This window comes from Taudactylus pleione, unplaced genomic scaffold, assembly GCF_031769625.1.
Source record: "Taudactylus pleione unplaced genomic scaffold, aTauple2 ptg000135l, whole genome shotgun sequence".
NCBI lineage: Eukaryota > Metazoa > Chordata > Amphibia > Anura > Myobatrachidae > Taudactylus > Taudactylus pleione.
In genome coordinates this window covers 1,863,240-1,885,653 of record NW_028284537.1, presented here as the reverse complement: position 1 = coordinate 1,885,653, position 22,414 = coordinate 1,863,240, and the positions used below count along the sequence as shown (strand labels likewise).

At 48.1% G+C, this 22,414-nt stretch overlaps 1 protein-coding gene across 2 annotated transcripts in view; it reads right to left on the bottom strand.

Annotated features, from left to right (window-relative positions):
- Positions 1-9,582: 9,582 nt before the first annotated feature.
- TAFA4 (TAFA chemokine like family member 4) overlaps positions 9,583-22,414 on the bottom strand; it is a 332,620-nt gene continuing 319,788 nt past the window's right edge. For both annotated transcript variants that reach the window (XM_088473439.1, XM_088473440.1), the window contains exon 6: positions 9,583-11,733. In XM_088473439.1, coding sequence (XP_088329565.1) covers positions 11,722-11,733 — 12 coding nt within the window. In that variant the 3' untranslated portion in view covers positions 9,583-11,721. The remainder of the gene's footprint in view (positions 11,734-22,414) is intronic.

The following is a 22,414-nucleotide window of genomic DNA, read 5'->3' as shown; positions in this document are numbered from 1 at the left end:
TAGTAGTATCCCTTATGTTACAACACACAGTAGTGCCCCTTATACACAGTGCCAACAGTGTTGCCCCTTATACACATTATGCCCACAGTAGTAGTACCTCTTATACACAATGCCCAGAGTAGTGATGCCCCTTATACAATGCCCACAGAAGCAGTGCCCTTACACAATGCCCACAGTACTAGTGCCCCTTACACAAAATGACACACAGTAATAATGCCCTTTACACATAATGACACATAGACACACTATACTTACCAGAAACATTGCGCCTGTGCCCGCTGCTGTGGGAGCCAGCAGGTGGAGCTCAGGAGTGAGCTCCAGCCTCTGGCTGCAGGGATGGAGCCATCAAGTGCCCACTGTTAACAAACTCTCAGCGGGCACCCGACAGAAAAGCGGGCAGTGGCGCCTCTCCAGCCTGGCACCATCCTGTTGGCGACAGACACCACCCACATGGGTCACCTTGTCTGCCTTCTCCCAAGCTGTTATTTAAACAATTTCAAACATTCGTAACACTGACCACCAAATAATGCAGAGAGCATCGCAGTGACCACCAGATAATGCAGAGAGCATTGCAGTGACCACCAGATAATGCAGAGTGTCGCAGTGACCACCAGATAATGCAAAGAGTGTCGCAGTGACCACCAAATAATGCAGAGAGCATCGCAGTGACCACCAAATAATGCAGAGAGTGCCGCAGTGACCACCAGATAACGCAGAGACCATAATTGACCAAGATACAACAGATAACATCTTACACACACAAATACAATAATAATACCCATGCACACACATTAATAAATCGTCCCCAGCACAGACATTATTACCCCGCTCCCCAAGTAAAGAACAAAACTACCCAATCTCATTGCATAAGTATACCATCCCCCCTAGACAATATTTAAACATTTTCACCCCTCCTTTAGCACTTACCTTCCAGAAGAAGGAAGTCATAGTCTGGTCCCTGCAGATCTCCAGGATACAGGAAAATAATTTAACAACAGTATAGACTGGGAAAGGGGCGGAGACTCAGGCAAAGGGGCAGGGTCTTGGCAAGGGACAAGAGGGAGTAGATGAAGAACGTTAGACAGGGTATATTGGTGGGTGAGGGGCGGGGTCTTAACCAGGGGTGAATAGAATAGTCAGACAGGGTAGATGAGGATGCCGGGACTCTGTGTGAGGGTCTTGGCTAAGGACAAGGGGTGAGCATATTCAAAAGAATAGAGTAGGAGGGGGCGGAGACTCGCGGTGAGGGGACAGAGCAGTCAGGGTGACAGTCACAGGAGGAGATTCCATAGAACAGAAGAAGGACCGGCAGTGACAGGTAGATGGTAGGAAGGTGGAGACGGGCTCTCAGGCAGTGAGTTAGGGATCTCTGGGGCATCCACAGTGAGGCGGAGCAGGTAGCCTGCTCAGAGAGGAGAACTCTCCAGCCTGGCGCCTCCCTGCAGTGCAGGATCTGCTGAGCGGGTTGCCCTGTGCAATCTCAACAGGGTACTAATGATAGGCGTCGAAATCCTGACGTTTATTATCCCTACGCCGGGAGCCCGACGCTCGGCATACCAAACGAAAGTGAGCCAGGTGGCGGGCGCAAACAGCTGCGGGGTGAGTGGGTTAGGTTAGGAGCTCCCGGGAGTGACTTAGGGTTAGGCACCCCAGGAAGGGAGAGGTTTAGGCTGCGGGGACGGGGGGTTAGGTTTAGGCACTTACGGGGGGGGTTAAGGTTAGGCACTAGGGGGGGGTTAGGGTTAGGTATGGTTAGTTTCCTTACCTGTCGGGATCTTCACTGCTGCCAGTCTTCTGGCGCTGGGATTTGAACCGCCAGACATAGGTCCGGCGGTCATTCATACCGATCCCATTTATTTACCCTAGCAGTGTTACTCTGGGGCTCTCTCTGGCTGGAAGGACATGTATAAAATAAAGGCAGGGAGGAGGAAGGGAGGGCCAGTGCTGCAGAGGGCAGAGGTCTCCTGCTAAGCTCCTATAGAGTATCTGGTTATTACCTGCTATAAAACTGTTCCAGAGATCCTGCCCCATTACCCATTTGCAGCATACACAGTAGGCTGTACCTACTATTTATCAATAAACAACATCACTGGTTAAGTAACTGGGCTGTGATTAGTGTGAGTCATCTGCTCATGTGTGCTTACATAACTCTGCAATATCAACACACATCATTTTCAACAATTTCTATATCTTATATTTTAGGTTTAGATATTCATTAGGTTTAGCGAACTTATTAAATTACATGTTTTAGTTTCCTGGGCAATAAGTATACTAAAATAAATCCAATTTTCATATTACAGATGTAACGTCCCTTTCTTTGATCTAATAGAGGATCTAATACTCACATTTCTGTTCTTGCTTTTAATTCCTGTAACTAAATGTGCATTCCAGTTGGATAACCAAACCCTATAGCTAGTATGGTGACAGGGATTGTCTGTCACCTAAATTACCCACATTCTTGTGGGATCAGCTCCATCCAAGGAAGTCCAGAGTGAACCATGTTTGCAGCAAGGGAGGTGTGAAACTCCATGTTTTCACAGTTGCACAGGTCCAGCTGTAACTCATCACTCAGCAGCAGAGGAAGAGTTTCAAACTTTCATCTACCTGTTGCTCCTTGCCCTGATGCTGTCTAGCGGCCAGGTAGTAGGCCTTAGTGTTGTAGTGCCAGGGACCAAAGGGCTATGCTGGCAGAGCATGGCCAATTGTGGTTGCAAGCCACTGCTGACTACTAAGCACAAGGAGTGCTGGGAGTTTTATGTTTTTTCATTTATTTCCTGTGTGTGTCCAAGCCTAAGCTCATGTATGCTAAAATGCAGTGTCTGCTGCCATTATAAGACACTGCTTTACTGAATACCTGCCTGTCTGAATCCCCCTTCCTTCCCTCCTGGTACCACTATTAGCACAAAATGCTTATAGGCCAATGCTTTATTGTTTAAAATAATTTTTTGGGACTGTGCTAAAATTCAGAAATTCTGTGACAAATTGATGTCCTTAATTAATGCTCTATGGCCCTGATTCAGAGCCGGACGCTCTGACAGAGCACTCGCTCTGAATCAGGGCCAGTCTTTTTTTTTTTTTTTTTAGAACGGCCTCCTGGCTGCTCGCATAGCTGTGGGTGACCACCCACAGCTATAGCGAGCGGCCAGGAAGATGGTCGCGGTGGTCAAGACCATCGCGACCATCGGGCTTGCGACGAGACCCTTGTGGTAGGGTCTCATGGCCGCAAGCCCCAGAGAGATTTCGGCTCTAACAGAGCCGAAATCTCTCCCGGCCCGCCCACCAAAGGGGGAGAGCTGTCACTCAACATCGACAGCTCGCCCCCTTTGTTGCGAGACCCGGAGTGACGGTGTGCCCGTCGCTATCCGGGTCTCGCGCATGCGCACGACGGAGCCGGCTCCATCGTGCGCATGCACACTGGCCCACCATCGACCCGGTTGCGAGCGCAAAGCGCTTGCGACCGGCTCTGAATCAGGCCCTATGTTCCCTTCATCTGCAATAGGACCTGTTGGTCTTACTTTCTGCAAACTTTGATAAATGGGATCTTGGTCATGTTAAAAAAAAATTGATCATCCCTGTGCTTACGGCCATTGCACCGTTAGCTAAGAAGATGATACTACTTAATAGGACACTTCTGTCTCCTCTGTTTATAACGACAGTTAAATACATGCTTCGTCAACTCAGACATTGAATTTGGACTTGCTTGGTTTCACAAGAAATGGGGCTCTGAAATGTAACATTTAGACCAACCTACACAGACACATATTCTTCGTCTATTCAAGTCAATACAATTTTGTTTATATCGTCAACTTGGATCTCATTTATTATCATGTAGGGATAACCATCGAAAGCTCAGTCACTGATGTTTTTTTTACCATTGGTAAGAAACCATCAATGGTTTGTCCATGGGCATGTGCATGGCTTCTCAGTGTTGGTGAAAACACTCACCATTGCCATGAGACTATTGATGGTTGATAATTATCGATGCCACCTCTATGATCACGTGTTGTCTTTTAAGCCTTTCCTGGCATATCCACAAAATCAGGCACACTTTCTCTCCTTCCCCCCTAATCTGAGTTAGGGGGATGCCATCGGATCTCTACTTTTTATTTTGGTGACCACTAACCGTCATCTACCTGTGTGTCTTGTAGTCTGATATGGAACCACTTTGCGTGGTGCCCAGGGGTCTATTTACTAAGTCTTGGGTGGAGATAAAGTGAACGGAGATAAAGTCCCAGCCAATCAGCGCCTAACTGACGAAAAATGAGTTAGGAGCTGATCGGTTGGGACTTTATCTCCGTTCACTTTATCTCCATCCAAGGCTTAGTAAATAGACCCCTCAGTCCCTTACCTTAATTCAGTTCTATGTCTTTTATCTTGTCATTTTATTTGCCACCTTATAATTGCGATCTATTGTCCTGGAATGTTCTCTATAATTGTCTCACAGGGCATACTATTTCTTCATTGCATACGATGCAAAACTGTTACATATTGTTATACCTATGGTATCTTATCTTCATTTTGGGTGATCTTTGTAATTGACGTTAGTGTTGCCATTGTAGTAGATGTTGCTATTGCAACATTTTGCTATTTTTGATCATGCTGCCAATGTTATATATGTCAGATGCCCGTTATCCCCTCAATATAAAGATTAAAAAAAAAAAAAAAAACTATTTGACATTCTGCTGTCCCCAGAGCTCACATACAACATAGTGGGTGTTCAACATTCAGAACAAATGGCAGAAATACAGTAATCTGTTTATAAATCAAAATCAGTTAATGGTTTCAGAACAATATTTAAAATGATTCATCATCAAAAATACATAATTTACTACTTAGTATATGTGAGCTTAAAACAATGTGGCTTACTCTAACCTTCACTAATATGTGTCATGACTAGGCAGCTGGCTCCCCGTCACTTACCTGTAATGGGTGACTCTCCTCCAGAAGGTTTCTTGAGTACCTGTAGCTCTCTAGCAGCTGCACATTGTTTCAGATTTCAGGCCCCCAGCACTTTTCCCTCCAGTTCAGTTTACTGGGCCGGGCGCAGCCATCTTGGGTCAGGTCAGCTGACCGCTCATCCATCACAACAATGACGTAACAGGTTTCAGTCATGTGAATCAGGCCACCAATCCAAGTGCAGCAAGGGGTATAAAAGACTGTGCAGGTGCACTAGCAAACTGCCAATGCAATGTCGCTTCCTAGCTACATACCTCAGCTCCTGATTACACTGATCAGGTCCCAGTCAGTTAATACAGTTCAGGTTCAGCCAGGATTCTGCAGCACTACTGGTCCCAGCCAGTTAATATAATCTAATCCCGGCCAGAATTTTGCAGCACCATTGGCCCAGCCAGTAAAGCATCAGAGCATAGTTGTCCCAGCCCAGCACATGAGCAAGCATAGCTGGTCCCAGCCTGGCATCCAAGCATAGCTGGTCACAGCACAACCCCTGAGCAAGCATGGCCGGTCCCAGCCCGACATCCAAGCATAGCTGGTCCCAGCCTGGCATCCAAGCATAGCTGGTCACAGCACAACCCCTGAGCAAGCATGGCCGGTCCCAGCCTGGCACCTGAGTGAGTATAGGCGGTCTCAGACCAGCATCCGAGCATAGCCAGTCCCAGCCCATTACCTGAACGAGTATAGCCAGTACCAGTCCGGCAATTAGGGTACAAGTCCGGTCTCCTGCAGTGATGTTCCTTTACCGGCTCTAGCCTAGAGCTATATTCAACTGCCCAGCTTCCTGCATTCAGCACTCACCTCTCAACCAGCTCATGCTTCGTCCCTGGGAACACAAGAATCCCAAACCCTGACACTATGAAACTGTCATGGTCGACAGACACCTTGTCACACTTGCCCCCCCACTCACTTAATAGAAAATTATGCATTTTGGGTGGAGGACCCCCCATAACTTTTTTGCAGCCAGGGTCCATGTCAAATTGACACCGTTTTTGCCTTTTAAGTACTAATTTCCTGAATATTCTGTGCTGCTGGGAACATAGGACCCCATTCATAGATGAATCATGAATGCAACGTCGATGTTGAATGCAGGCGTGCCTGTCCGTTTGAATGCCGTTACATGGGCGTGCATAAATTAACCACTGCGACAGCATACGCAGCTTGAGTGCTTACTGCGCGCAACGAGGTTAGCAATTTCTAAGTAAGGTCAGACCTGTTGTCATTGTGCGTGAGGGGCCGTTGGTACTCGATGTTCCTGATGTATACGCAGGACTGCAAGGTAATACGGGTGTGAGATAGCAGTAGTGCTAGGCAGTGGGCGTCTCTATGCTGGCTGTGAGACGGCATTGCTATAGCATTCATTAGCATATTTTCGCAGCAGAACTGCGTGCGATTACGGAGCTACGATCTCAACAGCGATCCTTAATGATGTCAGTAGGGCCTCCCACAAACAGCAGGCGTTCCTTCGGGAACGCCTCCATTTGTACAGCCATCCCCCCCTCCCCGTCTGCAAAACGGGGCGAGCTGTCGATCAACATCAACAGCCTCCCCGTTTTGTTGCGAGCCCTGGAGCGAGTGATTTCTCACTCGCTACGGGGCTTGAGCACGCACATTGCACACTCTGCGCGTGCGCATTGGCCCACCCTCGACCCATTTGCGAGCGCGTCTGAATCAGGCCCTATGACCCTTGTCAAAAGCACTTTAAAAATGCTTATTGTAGTCATTCCATAAATATTGGTGCAGTCAATCAAATACTGGTGCCTACAGTATATACTGCTGTGAGGGAATTAATGCACTTTCTCAATTTTCTCATCACTATTTTCTCTTAAAAAAAAATACTCCATAGGTCAGTATATTATTGGCAGCTCCCGTGTGCGGATCTGTTCCCATAATTAAGTATTTTTTCATGAAGTCCTGCTTTATATTCTGTGAAAAAATATATATAGCGAGCCAACGTGCAGCTGGAAATTGATGAGAGTGACATTATCTAGGGTCCCTGCTAGATATATTGATTGATGGGGATACCGTTAATATGTTTTAAATAGCCGCAAAATCTAATTTCACGGCTCAGTCCTTTGTAATCACAGAAAAGAAAAACACCTGAACAAATATCTGAGTGAGGGGTGTCGCATGGAATTAAGAGGATAGAAGCACCTCAATAGTACATAGTAAATGGCTGGGAAGGGGAAACTACATAATTTTGTAGACATTGCTCTGCTAAAAAACAAAGGTATTAAAATATAGGATTTAAAATACCGATAATACTATGTATCTTTTTGTAATGACATCTTAAATACCATTAGCATTGATAAAGTCACATAATAAGAACTGCAGAGAGGGGATAATATTGTTCTGCTTCTTATTGTGCAACAAATCATACTCCAGGTCTGAGCTTACAGTATGCTGGGTACACACTTGGCCGACAGATCAGCCGTCCTGCCAATCCCACTGTGCCACCAGACTGATTTGGTTGGTAAAGATATACAGCATCTGTTGCGCTGCATGGCCGATCCGATATATCTGTGAACGACATATTTCAGATATATCGGGTGTGCACACTTGTCGATGGCCGGGACGATATATCATTTGTCCACCTCTTTACTCTCTAGAAGTATTAATACACTTCTCATAATGTGAACGCAATACCGGACGCCTGCAGTGAACTGAACGAGAATGGAATGTTAATTACACTATGCCTGTATTCTTACTCATCTAGGTGTCCTACTGTCCCTTCTGCAAAGGCAGCCGCCATAACTATCATCGGCACTTACACCAGCCTCATGTGTGATGCAGGAGATGCAACTGAATTTAGTGCCCACTTTGTCTATGCACGAATCGGCATTAACTCTACCTACACACCCATGACACACCCACAGGACGGTCTGCTTATATGCGTACGCGCGTTTGCCACCAATTAATGCCCATTCAGCAGTTACAGAGAAACGACTGAGATGAATATGACTGCAAATCGCTCAGCACCGCAGCAGAGCTCACAAGGGCCCTGTGATGGCTCAACCCCCAGACACCGGCAGCAGGGCCGTAGAGTTCCGGCCCGGGCCCCGGGGGGGAAAAGGGAAAAATCGATTTTGTGGTGCTGCACGCTAGGGAGGGGGACAGTGTCATACCCTCAGCCCGGTGCAAATACCCCACAGGCAGAGGTGGCTGCTGCTGCTTCTCAGCGGCAGCGAGCAGTCTCCTACTGCAGCCCAGCATACAGCAGCCAGTGCTTGGCTGTTGACAGCTAAGGGGGGGGGGGCGACAGCAGACCCAGAACCTCCAACAAGCCCGGGAAATTAATACCTGCCCCCCTTCCCTCGGTGCCCCTGACCGGAAGGAGAAAATGTAGAGCTGCCTGGACACTAGGGGAACATTACACAATCCATGGTGCGTGTCCAGAGTTTCCATTGGAGGCTCTGAGCAAAACTGGCCACAGAGTGCTGATCTAGGCACCCTGCAAGCCGCATGTAGGGGCCGTGGGGTAGCAAAGGTGCCGCCCCTAGGGCCATGCGCACTGGGCGACAGCACCGCTTGCACATCCCTCCCTACGGCCCCAAGTTTGCAAACATTCCTACGCAGCCTGCGACGCGTGCTCACCACTATGCTAAAAATTGCAGCCACATTCGGACTTGCATGTGAATCAGGTGCAGGACCTAATTATTTTGTCTTTATTATACACATTTATGTAAAAAACACAAATAGGCTTTAAAACGACAAAATAATTTATGTCAATAATTTGTCGCAACACAAGCACTTCCTAAAAGGATCAATTGTAACACTACCTGCACATAGGTGGCCGGATCGGGGCGATGGAACCGCAAACCGGGACATGTGAAGGATTTTATTGCAAGAGCTCAATCAAAGACAGAAAAACAATCTATGTGAAACAAAGTCTAAAAAACAGGGCCGGTGCTACCATTAGGCAACCTTAGGCAGCCGCCTAAGGGCGCCGGCCACTGGAGGGCGCCGCTGAGTCCACAAAAAAAATTAGTGTCATATAATGAATTTACGGCAGTGTTATGAGGTACATTATGATTTTGGCGCTCTGCTGTGTGTAATATTCTATATAGTATATTATGAATTTGGGACACTTCTGTGTGGCATGTTATTTAACTGGGGAGACTGATGCGTAGCATATTATTTATGAATTGGAGGGAGGAGTGGTTGGGGAAGTGTTGCCTAGGGCGTCCAGAAACCTTGCACCAGGCCTGCTTACAAAGCATATCATTTTTAAAATGGTATGCAAATTTGATCATAGAGTCCCCTTTGAAAAATAGTATAACAGTTATATGACTATTTAGCAAGAGATGAAGAACATTAACAAGTTCTGTCATTCAATTGTCTTAAAGAATCAGCATTAGCAATATGCTACCTTTGTGAAATTTATTGAACATAACAATATGAGTGGGACGTGGTTAAGGGGTTACCTGGCTCCCAAGTAATTTTAACATTTGCTCACACTGTATACTGTATATTATTTGATGCTTCAAATAATTGATTGTTTTCAGTAAAATGTACTGTGTACCTCAGGTTCAGAAATGTTTATAGGTCACATAAAGTAACTGGGCTTTTTAAAAACAAAAACGAAGTCCAGACACAAATACTGGGAGTAGCATTTTTATTTTTCTCTTTTTAATTAAAAAAACTCCTGTCATCTACATAAGTGGAGCCGCCATTTTGTTAGCTAAGCCAATGTTAATGGGAACACAGCCTATCAATTCACCAGAAGCCAGTGTCTTGTGAATAATAATACGACCTCATGAAAACTAGTAATGAAGTACCTTAGTAATGTAAGGCTCTGCCACATAATGTATAGACTGCATCTTCACGAATATTGTTGAAGTCCACAAAATGGCGGCTTCCTCTGTGTGAAGTCAGGCAATTAATGTTCTCTAGAAAGTCTAAAAACTACAGATTTAAAACGGCTAAATGTTATAGGATACAAAATGGACATACGTTAATGAATCAAAAAATAATTATATATCTTTTCTCATTTAACTTTAGTTTTATGATTTTTATTGTTCAAGATTATTTCCCAATAATATTGACCATCAGGTAATTTTAGCCATGAAAATAGAAATATCATTCCCCTATAACTAATATTTTATCTTCCCTCTAAACATTTTTCTTCTGGTCAACCTTCAGTACATGCACAACGTATTAATTTAAAGAACATTAAATTTGAACGATGGCAAACAAAACAGCATAATCTGTTTAATTGGATACCAAAGTATTGTATTGTCTAAAAACAATACAAAGGAAACATTACAAATCATTGAAAAATAGTAAAGAAAAATAGCAAAGTAAAAAAAAGTGTGTCACACTTACCTACCTTACAGCCATCAAAAATACCCTTATACTTCATTAAAATGGACCAGTTACCTACATAAATGGAGCCAGATATTTTGTGTGATGAGACAATATTCACAAAACGCGTCGTGCCTTATTGATGTCACTAATTTATAGTGAATCGATAGACTGCATACTTCATGAATATTGTATCAGGCTACAAAATGGCTGCCTCCTCTCTGGAGGTCATGTACAAAGGGCACCTAAATGGTCCATTAAAAGCAGACTCCGCAAAGTAAATGTACATAGGTATGGAAATATATTTAGGTGTACTGTAAATACCACATGAAAGCTGGGCTAAATCATCTGCTAGGCAACGTATGCTGCCACCTAGGGCCCAGTGGGCAATAATGTGTCCAAGATTATTGTGTGAGTTTTTGACAGAGTTTTTCAATTAAGACTTATATATTGGGTGAATAAATCAGGAGTGTCAGGAGACTTTAGAACTGTTTCTATTAAGTGTTATTTTTGTGTTTGTGAAGCTTTTTGTTATTTGTCAGAGTGCGTCTACAAATTCCCTCCTCCACTGAAGATTTGTAGTTTAATAGGCTTCGCCAGTGGAGGACCACATTTGCAGGTGCACTCAACACCTTCAGTAAAAAAAAAATCCTCATGAACAGTAAAAACTGCTTTAAAAACTAAAATAAATAATAAAAAATCAGGCAGGGTGCACCCCCAAATTCTCACCATCCCTTCTCATCTCATTCTTTCAGTACATAAATGTCCTTCCACTAATCTCTAAGTTTGCACTGCTCCCTAAAATGTAGCACAACGGAGTGCCTCTTTTATACTTTAGTGGGACGATCTTCACTCTACCCTACTGCACCCAAATCTCCCCCTCTGTCTGTCCAAAATTTGATGTCTCTGTATATGCTGGTGTTTAATCTTAGCAAACCGATGCCCAATCCAAAATCTAAGTGCACTCATGTAATCTGAGGGGCTCGTAGGGTCCAATGCTATATTTGCGCCGTATAGGTCCAGGTTTGCACTTTGAAAATGATCCCCCTGTTTATGTATTTTTGTGTTGGAAGAATGTCCTCTTTCAGCCATGAGACATCTTCATCAAAAGCATGAACTTGTTTCTTTCTCAGATTTATCCTCAAGATTCCAAAATCCAAACGATCATCGTATTTTTTTTATGAGATACATGTAAGCCAGAGGTGGAGTCCATGTGGTTTTTTATTATCAATATAAATGAAAGTCATTTCTGTCAGCAGAAATTATATTGATCCTCTGTCATAGAGTTTTTTTTAAAGCTTCTGTAGATAGTTGGATCAACTGCAAAAAGTAAATAGGGAGAACATATTGTTTTTCTTCAGCACAATTCCTAAAAAGTCTTGAAGTCCACAAAGGGAACTGAGTGCACATGATGTCCATGAGGCGCTACAATTTCTTCTGCTATGGCGTCAGGATATCTGTCTGCTACCGTGTTACCTGCCAAAAAAGAACGAAAGAAAAATAATTATACAAATAGATGCAAGTAGCACTTAAATTGTATAAACAGGACTGGCCAAGAATTAGAACAGAGATAGGGACAGTCAAAAGGGAGTTTGTGTTTCTTTGTGACAACTTCTAAAGGGATTGCGGAAAGTTTCTCTGCAGTGACTGTGTGCCAAGTGTGAGACAGCCAGTGGCGGCTCCAGGGGTGGGGCTGCAGCGCAGTCCAATATTCAAATAAGGGAAACCACACCAACTGCCACCCCAAACGCTGCGAAACATTGCCAGCCGGGACTCACTGGCAGTTGGTGTGGCTCCACTATTTGAATTTTGAACAGTCACACACTTAGCACACAGGGTAATGACAGGGGCTATGCGCCCCTGTCATTACTGGTGCTTCTATCTTCCTGACTGGGCGCCGATCTGTGGGCGAAATGTATTAATGGTCTTTTGCAAAGACAGCTTCTAATCTTACCTTTATCAATACCGCTAGTAAAACCGGAGCTGCTGCAGTCCTGCATTTGTTTTTGTTTTTTTGTTAATTTATTTGCTAATAAAGTTTTTTTTTGTTTGATAGGTTTGTCAATTGTGCTTGGTGCACATATTCAGAGGCCACTGGGAGAGCAACAAGCTGGTGCATGCCCAGATCGGTCTTCATCGCCGAAGATGACAGCCAAACATGGCAGGGCGCTGATCACCGGACAGGTGATTTAGCACACTCCCACTTCAAAACCTGCACGCTTCAGATATGCGGCCGTTTTGAGGACGCACTTCACCGCAATCCAGGGGTGAAGTGGGTCCATGCAAAGAACGGCTGCTGCATGCATATTAATACAACTCCTCCATTCCCACTGCGTAGGGACTTTACAAACTCCCTGTACATGGGATTGATGCTTTATAGATCCACTCCTATATCTGTCTGCAGTAAGTAAGATGGAGGATTGAGGACTGAAGCAGATAATCCCTTGGTGTTATTTAAAAACCAGTGCATGGCCATCTATTACTGTTATCTCTGTCATCTTTTAACATCACTATGGGCTCTATTTATTAACATTTATTATTTTTACTAAAATAATAATATTTTAGTATCACCTAAAGGTACTACAGGGCAATTGGAGTGGAATTCGAAAAATTCTACTCCAACCCCTAATTATCACTTATTTGTAGTAATCAGATCGCATTTCCCATAATTGTGATGGGAAATGCGATCTATCTGCAAGTTACTAAAAATAAATTGTGAAATAATACCAGAGGAAACCCTGTGATAATAAGGCCACTTACCAGAGTCCAGGGACCGGAGATCGGGGCTCCGGTGATGTCCTCCCTCCGGTCAGCTGGTCTCCCATCCTGCCCTGGGACCCAGTCATCAGCTAACCAGGTCCCAGTACAGGATGAGATGTCAGCTGACCGGAGCCACGGAACACATCACCAGAGCACCGATCACCGGAGGCAAGTGTAATACAGGGAGGGGGGGTAGCGGGGGGGGGGGGGAGGGGAAGGGTCGCGATAGTGGGGAGCGGGGTTTAGCAGCAGGGGCGGGGCTTCACGGCGGCTGGTCAGCGCATGCGCGGGCACTTGTCATGGTATTTTTTGCAGAAATACTGTGAGAAGTGTATGGAGGGGATTCGCAGGGACAGAGCTTTATCTCAAGCTCTGTCCCTGCAAGGGATTTTTAGTAAATCCCTGTGATATAGGCTGAATTCGCAATGCGAATTCAGTCGGTAATATCACACTACAATCTATATTCAAAATGCAGATTGTAGTAAATTGAGCCCTAAAAACCAAGTATAAACCATACTCCAAATGGCAAGTGCAGGGGTCCTCATCATCATTCCTGCATTGCGCAGTGCGGATTGAGTCAAGATGACGCTCTTCGGCCACAAATCATATCAAGTGGGCAATACTAGTGTGAGCGGGGTCATCGGTGCGGGGCCTGGTCCGGCCCGAGATCCAGTGACCGCTGGACGGGCAGGCGTCGGCGGTTCGGGCTGCGCGGTGCGGCGGCGGAGGACGGGGCTGGACGAGCTTGCATCTGGAAAGATTCAAGCTCGTCCAACCACCAGCGCGGATTTCGAATTTGGCGCCGCTGGCGAGCCAGTAATGGCTCGCGGGCGGACAGCCAATCCGAGTCTGGCACGGCGGGCCAATTGTGGCTCGCCGCGTCATGGCTCCGCCCCCTCGCGGCTCCATATATTAGGCGCCGCTGAGCGGGGCGAGTCAGTCCGTCGGCGGAGAGCAAGCCAGGAAGACCGTCCGCGGAGGAGAAGAGTTCCAGAGGCGCAGGAAAACGCCGGAAGACGCCGTGCTCAACAGCTGAAGACGGAGGCGCTGTTGCTGGAGGAGGAAGACGGCGGCGGGCGGCGGTCAGCGGTCAGCGGAGCCGAAGCTGAGGACTGGAGAGCTCTGCAGTGGAGGAAAGTTAAAGAGCTTATCGAAGTTCCCCACTGCAGGCTCTCCCAACGAACAGGGTAGGCGGCCGTGGGCCACCTTTACTTATATTTAATATCAAGTACATCAAGTGTTGTCGGGCTTAAGGCCCGTGGGTATCATCAGGCACTAGGCCTGTGGCCACGTAGGAGGGGCACAAGGCCCCGGGGATAGCAGGGGGCATTAGGCCCTGTAGGGGAAATCCTTAGGCTCTACAGTCAGCAACCTGGGCACTAGGCCCAGGTTGTTTAGGCTCATATAGGCGGCAGACCTGCAAATAAAGTGGTCTGGGCATTAGGCCCAGGTCACTGAAACGACCCTCTGGTAGACCTGCATATAAAGTGGTCTGGGCATTAGGCCCAGGTCACTGAAACGACCCTCTGGTAGTACTGCGTATAAAGTGGTCTGGGCAGTAGGCCCAGGTCACTAAAACGACCCTCAGAGGCAGCCCTACATATAAGGTGGTCTGGGCATTAGGCCCAGTTCACTAAAAGACCATTAGGTTCACTAGTGGTGGCCCAGCTCCAAAGTGATCTGGGCGTTAGGCCTAGATTCCTAGGGATCGGCCGAAGGAAGGTGGGTTTAAAGTGAAAGGCATCCTGGTAAGAACCAAAGCGATCATCCACAGGTCGGCGGACCTGTGCCACAGAGTGACCGGCACTGGAGGTCTGTACCACTGGGTACAGAGTGCTGATAAGTAATTCAAGGGATAAAGTAATCCGAGTAATAGGCTCGGATCACTCGCGTTAGCCCCAGCTGGGTGAGGTTGAATACTGGGCATAGATTATTGAGTAAGCCCTCTTGGGAGTCAGTGCAAGGGGCTGTGCGGCTTCGGTTCTGAACCCCTGCAGGGGGAGCTCTGAAGATTTAGCCTAGTAGGTCAAGGCAGCGGTCTGTTCATAGAAGGGCACAGACAGGGCCGGCCGGCCGGGAAGAGAAAGAGAGGGACAGCTGAGACGAGAGTGTTTCCGCTAGAGGTGTATTGTCCCCAAGCCTAGTTAATATAGTGTGTAAGAAGACGTTTATTTGTTGTTTGCCCTGAATCTTCTCGTTATAGCAGAGAGTTCACGGAGGAAGTTTCTGGAAGTAAGGTTCAAGCTTCCAGGCATACAAAGAGGTAACCCCGTTGGTACAGCATTGTTTGCGTGTTTGTCCGTGAAGGAAGGGGGGATTGTTTTGTTTGATTCTCAGGGGCGGCGGACGACCCGTCAAGGTGACAAGGGGGCTAGTGTGAGTATCTCTCGGTGTCTGTCTGTCTTTCATTGGAGCGTTCGATAGGGGATCTCTCACAACAGTGAGAGATCCAAACATCCTATACTTTCTCTTCCTCTGTCTGTTCTTCCTTTGAACACCGGTTAGGGGATCTCTCACAACGGTGTGAGATCCAAACTACACCTGAGTGTGTGAGCACTGTATAGGTGAAAACTGGGTAGCTGAGGCCCCGTGCCAATGATGACCATTCACCCAACCGGTGAAGGTCGCGTTCATCCCTAGCGGTTATTGTGTCACCAAGCATAGGAGGATTGTTATTGAATACCCCATTCTTTTACAGCTTCAGGCTGGTTTGAACCTGAAACCACAACGGTGAAGAGGATCCGGATCGTAGATCAGTTGGCAATTTGGGAACGAAGGCTCTAGGACTCTACCGCGGAAAAGTGGTGAGTGTTGGCTGACGAGACATCGCTAGGGCTCACATTTTGGCGTAGTCAGCAGGATGTCAGACGATGAAGAGAATAGGGGGGCAACTGGACGGGTCAACATAGGCCCTGCACTCGCTCATTTGCCTCGGGACGATGGCCGCAATTTACAGTTGGAGGATAGGAAATCGCGACTCGAGGGAATTGCCCTCCTATATAAGGTGTCTCCGGAGTCAAAACTCCAATTGGCTCTGAATTCTCTCGAAGGGGAAGCCAGACGTACTATCCTCTTGAGACCGGAAGAAGATCGCGATTCCCTGAAAAAGGTACTGAAGATTCTGGGGGATCTCTATGGGAACACATCATCGGCTGGTACCCTACGACAACGGTTGTTTGCCCGGTTCCAGAGAGAGGATGAGTCCATTCCTCAGTTTGCTAACGCACTTCAAGAATTGATGGGCGAGATTAGAAGGCGCGATCCGGATGGGATGGGTGCACTTCCAAATACCAGCCAGATGTTACGAGATCAATTTGCAATGGGGTTGAGGAATGTCCCGCTGCGACAGATTTTGTTAGATAAAATCACGCAAGACGACAAACTGACTTTTCATCAGATACAGATAGACGCTGTGTCCCGGGACCGAGATGAAAATTTTGGTCCATATGCTGTCACTCCACAGTGGGTACATCCGACGTCTGCTCCCGTGATGGGCCGGGAGGCCAACCCTTTGGAATCATGCGTTCAAGATCTTAAAGCAGCTTTTGCTAAGGCAACCCAGGAAATGAAAGAAGAGGTTTCCCGGCTAAGAGAGGAAGTATACCGGCAAAGAGGCCGCAGAGCTGAAGAAGAGTACCGGCCCAGAGAGTCGGACGGATCCAGAGGAAGAGGTGTTGGAGTTAGACAAGGAGGAGCTAGGGGCCCCCGATGCTACCGTTGCAATCGGCTTGGACACATTGCCCGGAATTGTACCGAGGCAATTTCTGAGCCCCAGTTAAACTAGAATCCCTCGCGGTAAGGGGACCACCCGTGGGGGAGTTACGTGGAGAGATAGCCATTGTCAACTCGGCTGAATTGGTAGGGGAGTGTCCCATTGTTGTTGGATGCCTAGGGGGAAAAAATCAACAGTGTTTGTTGGATACAGGATCTCAGGTGACCACCATGTCCGAGGACTGTTTCTTGAAACATTATTCTCACCTGAAGGAATCTGTTTTGGAGAGTTGGGTCACTCTCACCGCAGCTAACAACCTCCCCATTCCGGTGGTAGGGGTTGTCTGGATGGAAATAGAAGTTTGTGGCCGAAAGTTGGGGAAGAAAGGTATCCTTGTGGTGAGTAGCGCAGGTTTGAGTCATGGACCGGTGATCCTTGGAATGAACGTATTGAAAGACCTGGATCAAATTTTGTTTCAAGAGAATGGTCCTCGGTACTGGAGACATTTGGGGGTCCAACGACCGGTTCAACAAGCCTTTCAACAGGTGGGACAGCGATGTGGGGCCCAGGGAAAAGGAAAGGAATCTTTGGGCCTCATTAAAACCAGCCATCGGCAATGAATAGATCTACCCCCTCGTCAGGAGATAGTACTCCCCCTGGAGGTGCGTACCCATCAGCGATTGGACGGGTTCGAGGTAATGATAGAACCCACAGGCTTCTTCGGAATAGAGTCCAGAATAGTTCTGGCTAGAACTTTGTCAGTAGTCAAAGAAGGGAAGGTGTTGGTCCGGATATGTAACTTAGGGGCACAAATTCAGCGTGTCCCAGCAGGAGCTGTAATTGCCCGAGTGGTAGCTATTGATGGTGATGGTGTTTGCAGAGGCCAAAGTATTTTGCTTCAGTCAGAAGCCACTGAATCATGGACCATGTCAGTGCAGGTCGAGCAGGAGGAGGAACCAAGTATAGAGTGGAACGGAGGGATAATAAGGGAGCAGATGGATGTCTCGCTAGCTGACTGTGACTCCGATACTGTGCAGAAGTTGGACCAGATGCTGTGGAGACGTCGGAAAGCTTTTTCGAGACATGAGGAAGATTTCGGCTACACGGACGATTTACAACATGAGATTCGCACTGGAGACACCTTACCCATTCGCGAAAGATACCGGCCTATTCCCCCAAAGCTTTACCAGGAGGTCAAGACAATGCTTCGACAGATGCTGGATAACGAAGTGATTCAGGAGAGTAAGAGTCCATGGGCCGCCCCCATAGTGTTGGTTAGGAAGAAGGATGGGAGCATCCGTTTTTGTGTGGACTACCGGAGGCTGAACAGTTGCACCGTACGGGATGCCTACCCTCTACCTCGGATTGAGGAGTCCCTGGCGGCGTTAGACGAGGCCAAGTTCTTTTCCACCTTAGACTTGGCCAGCGGATATTGGTAAGTACCGGTTGCCACACAAGATCAAGAAAAGACTGCGTTCATTACGCCCATGGGACTTTTCGAGTTTTGCCGCATGCCATTCGGGCTCACCAACGCCCCGGCAACGTTTCAGAGGATGATGGAGCGGTGTCTGGGAGATTTGAATTTCGAAACCCTTCTGATTTATCTAGACGACATTATTGTGTATTACGCCACGGTGGATGAACATTTAGCTCATTTGGAGGTGGTCTTGCAGCGCCTGGAGGGATATGGGTTGAAGGTCAAACCTCGGAAATGTCACCTACTAAAGACTAGTCTGGAGTATTTAGGGCATGTGGTGTCGCGTGATGGGGTGCATCCCACCAAGTAAACTTGCAGCTGTGCAAGAATGGAAGACACCCCGTACAGTGACCGAGTTACGAACATTCCTAGGGTTGGTCGGTTATTACCGACGTTTCATCAAGGATTTTGCCAAGATTGCTGAGCCACTCCACGCCCTATTGCGGGGGGTGGCCACAACTCAGAAAACTCAAGTGGTGGCGTGGGGCGTATCCCAGGAAGCGGCCTTTGTGTGCTTAAAGCAAGCCCTCACAGAAGCCCCCATATTGGCCTATGCCAATTTTGAGACACCATTTGTTTTGTATACTGATGGGAGCTTGCAAGGCCTAGGGGCCGTACTTGCTCAGGTTCAGGATGGCCAGGAGCGAGTGATTGCCTACGGGAGTCGTAGTTTGAGAGAAACAGAGAGGAACCCAGACAACTACAGTTCCTTCAAGTTGGAATTATTGGCCGTCGTCTGGGCTGTGACCGAAAAATTTGCTGAATATCTGACGGCCACCCATGTAGATATCTTTACCGATAATAACCCTCTAGCCTATTTGGGGACTGCCAAGCTTGGGGCCCTGGAGCAACGCTGGGTAGCCCGATTAGCTAAGTTTTCCTATACCATTCGTTACCGGCCAGGGAAAAATAACGGAAATGCTGATGCTTTATCTCGGTTTCCTGTAGAAGTCCCTGGGACACAGGGGGATGAAGACTGAGAAGAGGTCGAAGTCCCCGATCTGACCCGTGTGAGGAAATCAGGGGCAAAGGGCGATCGGAATGTCAAGCAGAGTGCCACGATACTCCGGAATACCGAACAAAACTGGGCACGCGAGCAGCAGGAAGACCCCGGTTTCAGAGCTATTATGCAGTGGAAGGAAGATGGTCACTGGCCCAGCAAATGGGAAAGGAGTAGGCTTACTACTTTCTGTCAGAAGCTGCTGCGTAAGTGGGACCGACTCAAGGTTTGTGCAGGTACTCTCCGGCATCGCACCTACCTTAGTTCGGAGCTTCGGTTTGTAGAGCAGATAGTGGTACCAGAAGCGTTGGTCCGACCACTGATTGAAAACGCACACCAGGAAGGAGCACACTTGGGCAGTGATAAGACCTATCAATGGTTGCGACGTCAGTATTTTGCACCTCAAATGCAGAACATGGTCGTTCGGGTCTGTCGGGAGTGTAGACGCTGTGGAGTGGTCAAACCCTCGGAACAACATGCGCCTATTCAGACCATCTGTACAAATCGACCATTGGAGTTACTAATGATAGATTATGTGCTGATTGGGGAGTCTGTTAGTGGTCATCAATACGCTTTGGTAATGACGGACCACTTCACAAAGTTTACTGTGGTAGTGCCAACCCGTGACCAGACGGCTGAGTCGGCTACAAAAGCGATTGTGGAAAATTTTATACGGCAATATGGGTGTCCCGAAAGGATACATTCAGATCAGGGAGCCTGTTTTCAAGGGCGGCTAATGGAACGTCTGTGCCAACTGTACGGGCTACAGAAGTCCCGTACAACTCCATACCACCCTCAGGGTAATGGGGTCTGTGAAAGGTTCAACCGGACCTTGCTACAGATGCTCCGAACCCTGGAAGAAACAAAAAAACGGAGGTGGCCTGAACATGTGCAGGAATTGGTTTGGGCCTACAATAATAGAGTTCATAGTACTACCGGGTTTTCTCCTTTCTTTTTGTTGTTCGGTCGGCCGGGCCGGGAAGTTCAGGACTTGGTACTAACCGAGTCCGATGGTAGGGAGGGATCGCTTCCTACAGGTTGGGTGGAGGAACATCGGCGGCGTCTGAAAATTGCTCATGATTTGATGGAAAAGATGATAGCCGATCATAGACGTACCCCGGCTGGGGCGCGAGGGGTTGAGCCGTTTTCCGTAGGGCAACGGGTCCTGGTCCGTATGACTCGTCCGGGGGGTAAACTATCTGAGCGTTGGGAAGTTTTACCTTATGTGATCAGATGTCGTTTGTCAGCAGAAGGACCGGTCTATCAGGTGGAATCCACTGATGGTCTGGGGCGATTGAGGACTCTTCATCGGGACATGTTGCGTCCCTGCCTTTTCCCAACTTCAGCAGAAAGGGACCTTATACCTGACGTCATTCAGAATGACTCGCGTAATGAGGAGACCACGTTGTCCACTCCGGCCGGAATGGGCAACCTTGAAGAGGAGTGGTGGGCACCCGCAGAAATTCCCACTGTGAATGAAGTCGACGATGTTCCAGAGGTGGCGGATGTAACACCCTTACCTAGACGTTCTCAACGATTCAATCGTGGCGTGCCTGGGCCTCAATATGCTGATCCCGACTTTGTCTGGTCTCAGACCTCCTTTGTAGGGACTACAAAGGACACAGGGGGTGGAAATGTGAGCGGGGTCATCGGTGCGGGGCCTGGTCCGGCCCGAGATCCAGTGACCGCTGGACGGGCAGGCGTCGGCGGTTCAGGCGGCGCGGTGCGGCGGCGGAGGACGGGGCTGGACGAGCTTGCATCTGGAAAGATTCAAGCTCGTCCAACCACCAGCGCGGATTTCGAATTTGGCGCCGCTGGCGAGCCAGTAATGGCTCGCGGGCGGACAGCCAATCCGAGTCTGGCACGGCGGGCCAATTGTGGCTCGCCGCGTCATGGCTCCGCCCCCTCGCGGCTCCATATATTAGGCGCCGCTGAGCGGGGCGAGTCAGTCCGTCGGCGGAGAGCAAGCCAGGAAGACCGTCCGCGGAGGAGAAGAGTTCCAGAGGCGCAGGAAAACGCCGGAAGACGCTGTGCTCAACAGCTGAAGACGGAGGCGCTGTTGCTGGAGGAGGAAGACGGCGGCGGGCGGCGGTCAGCGGAGCCGAAGCTGAGGACCGGAGAGCTCTGCAGTGGAGGAAAGTTAAAGAGCTTATCGAAGTTCCCCACTGCAGGCTCTCCCAACGAACAGGGTAGGCGGCCGTGGGCCACCTTTACTTATATTTAATATCAAGTACATCAAGTGTTGTCGGGCTTAAGGCCCGTGGGTATCATCAGGCACTAGGCCTGTGGCCACGTAGGAGGGGCACAAGGCCCCGGGGATAGCAGGGGGCATTAGGCCCTGTAGGGGAAATCCTTAGGCTCTACAGTCAGCAACCTGGGCACTAGGCCCAGGTTGTTTAGGCTCATATAGGCGGCAGACCTGCATATAAAGTGGTCTGGGCATTAGGCCCAGGTCACTGAAACGACCCTCTGGTAGACCTGCATATAAAGTGGTCTGGCCATTAGGCCCAGGTCACTGAAACGACCCTCTGGTAGTACTGCGTATAAAGTGGTCTGGGCAGTAGGCCCAGGTCACTAAAACGACCCTCAGAGGCAGCCCTACATATAAGGTGGTCTGGGCATTAGGCCCAGTTCACTAAAAGACCATTAGGTTCACTAGTGGTGGCCCAGCTCCAAAGTGATCTGGGCGTTAGGCCTAGATTCCTAGGGATCGGCCGAAGGAAGGTGGGTTTAAAGTGAAAGGCATCCTGGTAAGAACCAAAGCGATCATCCACAGGTCGGCAGACCTGTGCCACAGAGTGACCGGCGCTGGAGGTCTGTACCACTGGGTACAGAGTGCTGATAAGTGGTTCAAGGGATAAAGTAATCCGAGTAATAGGCTCGGATCACTCGCATTAGCCCCAGCTGGGTGAGGTTGAATACTGGGCATAGATTATTGAGTAAGCCCTCTTGGGAGTCAGTGCAAGGGGCTGTGCGGCTTCGGTTCTGAACCCCTGCAGGGGGAGCTCTGAAGATTTAGCCTAGTAGGTCAAGGCAGCGGTGTGTTCATAGAAGGGCACAGACATGGCCGGCCGGCCGGGAAGAGAAAGAGAGGGACAGCTGAGACGAGAGTGTTTCCGCTAGAGGTGTATTGTCCCCAAGCCTAGTTAATATAGTGTGTAAGAAGACGTTTATTTGTTGTTTGCCCTGAATCTTCTCGTTATAGCAG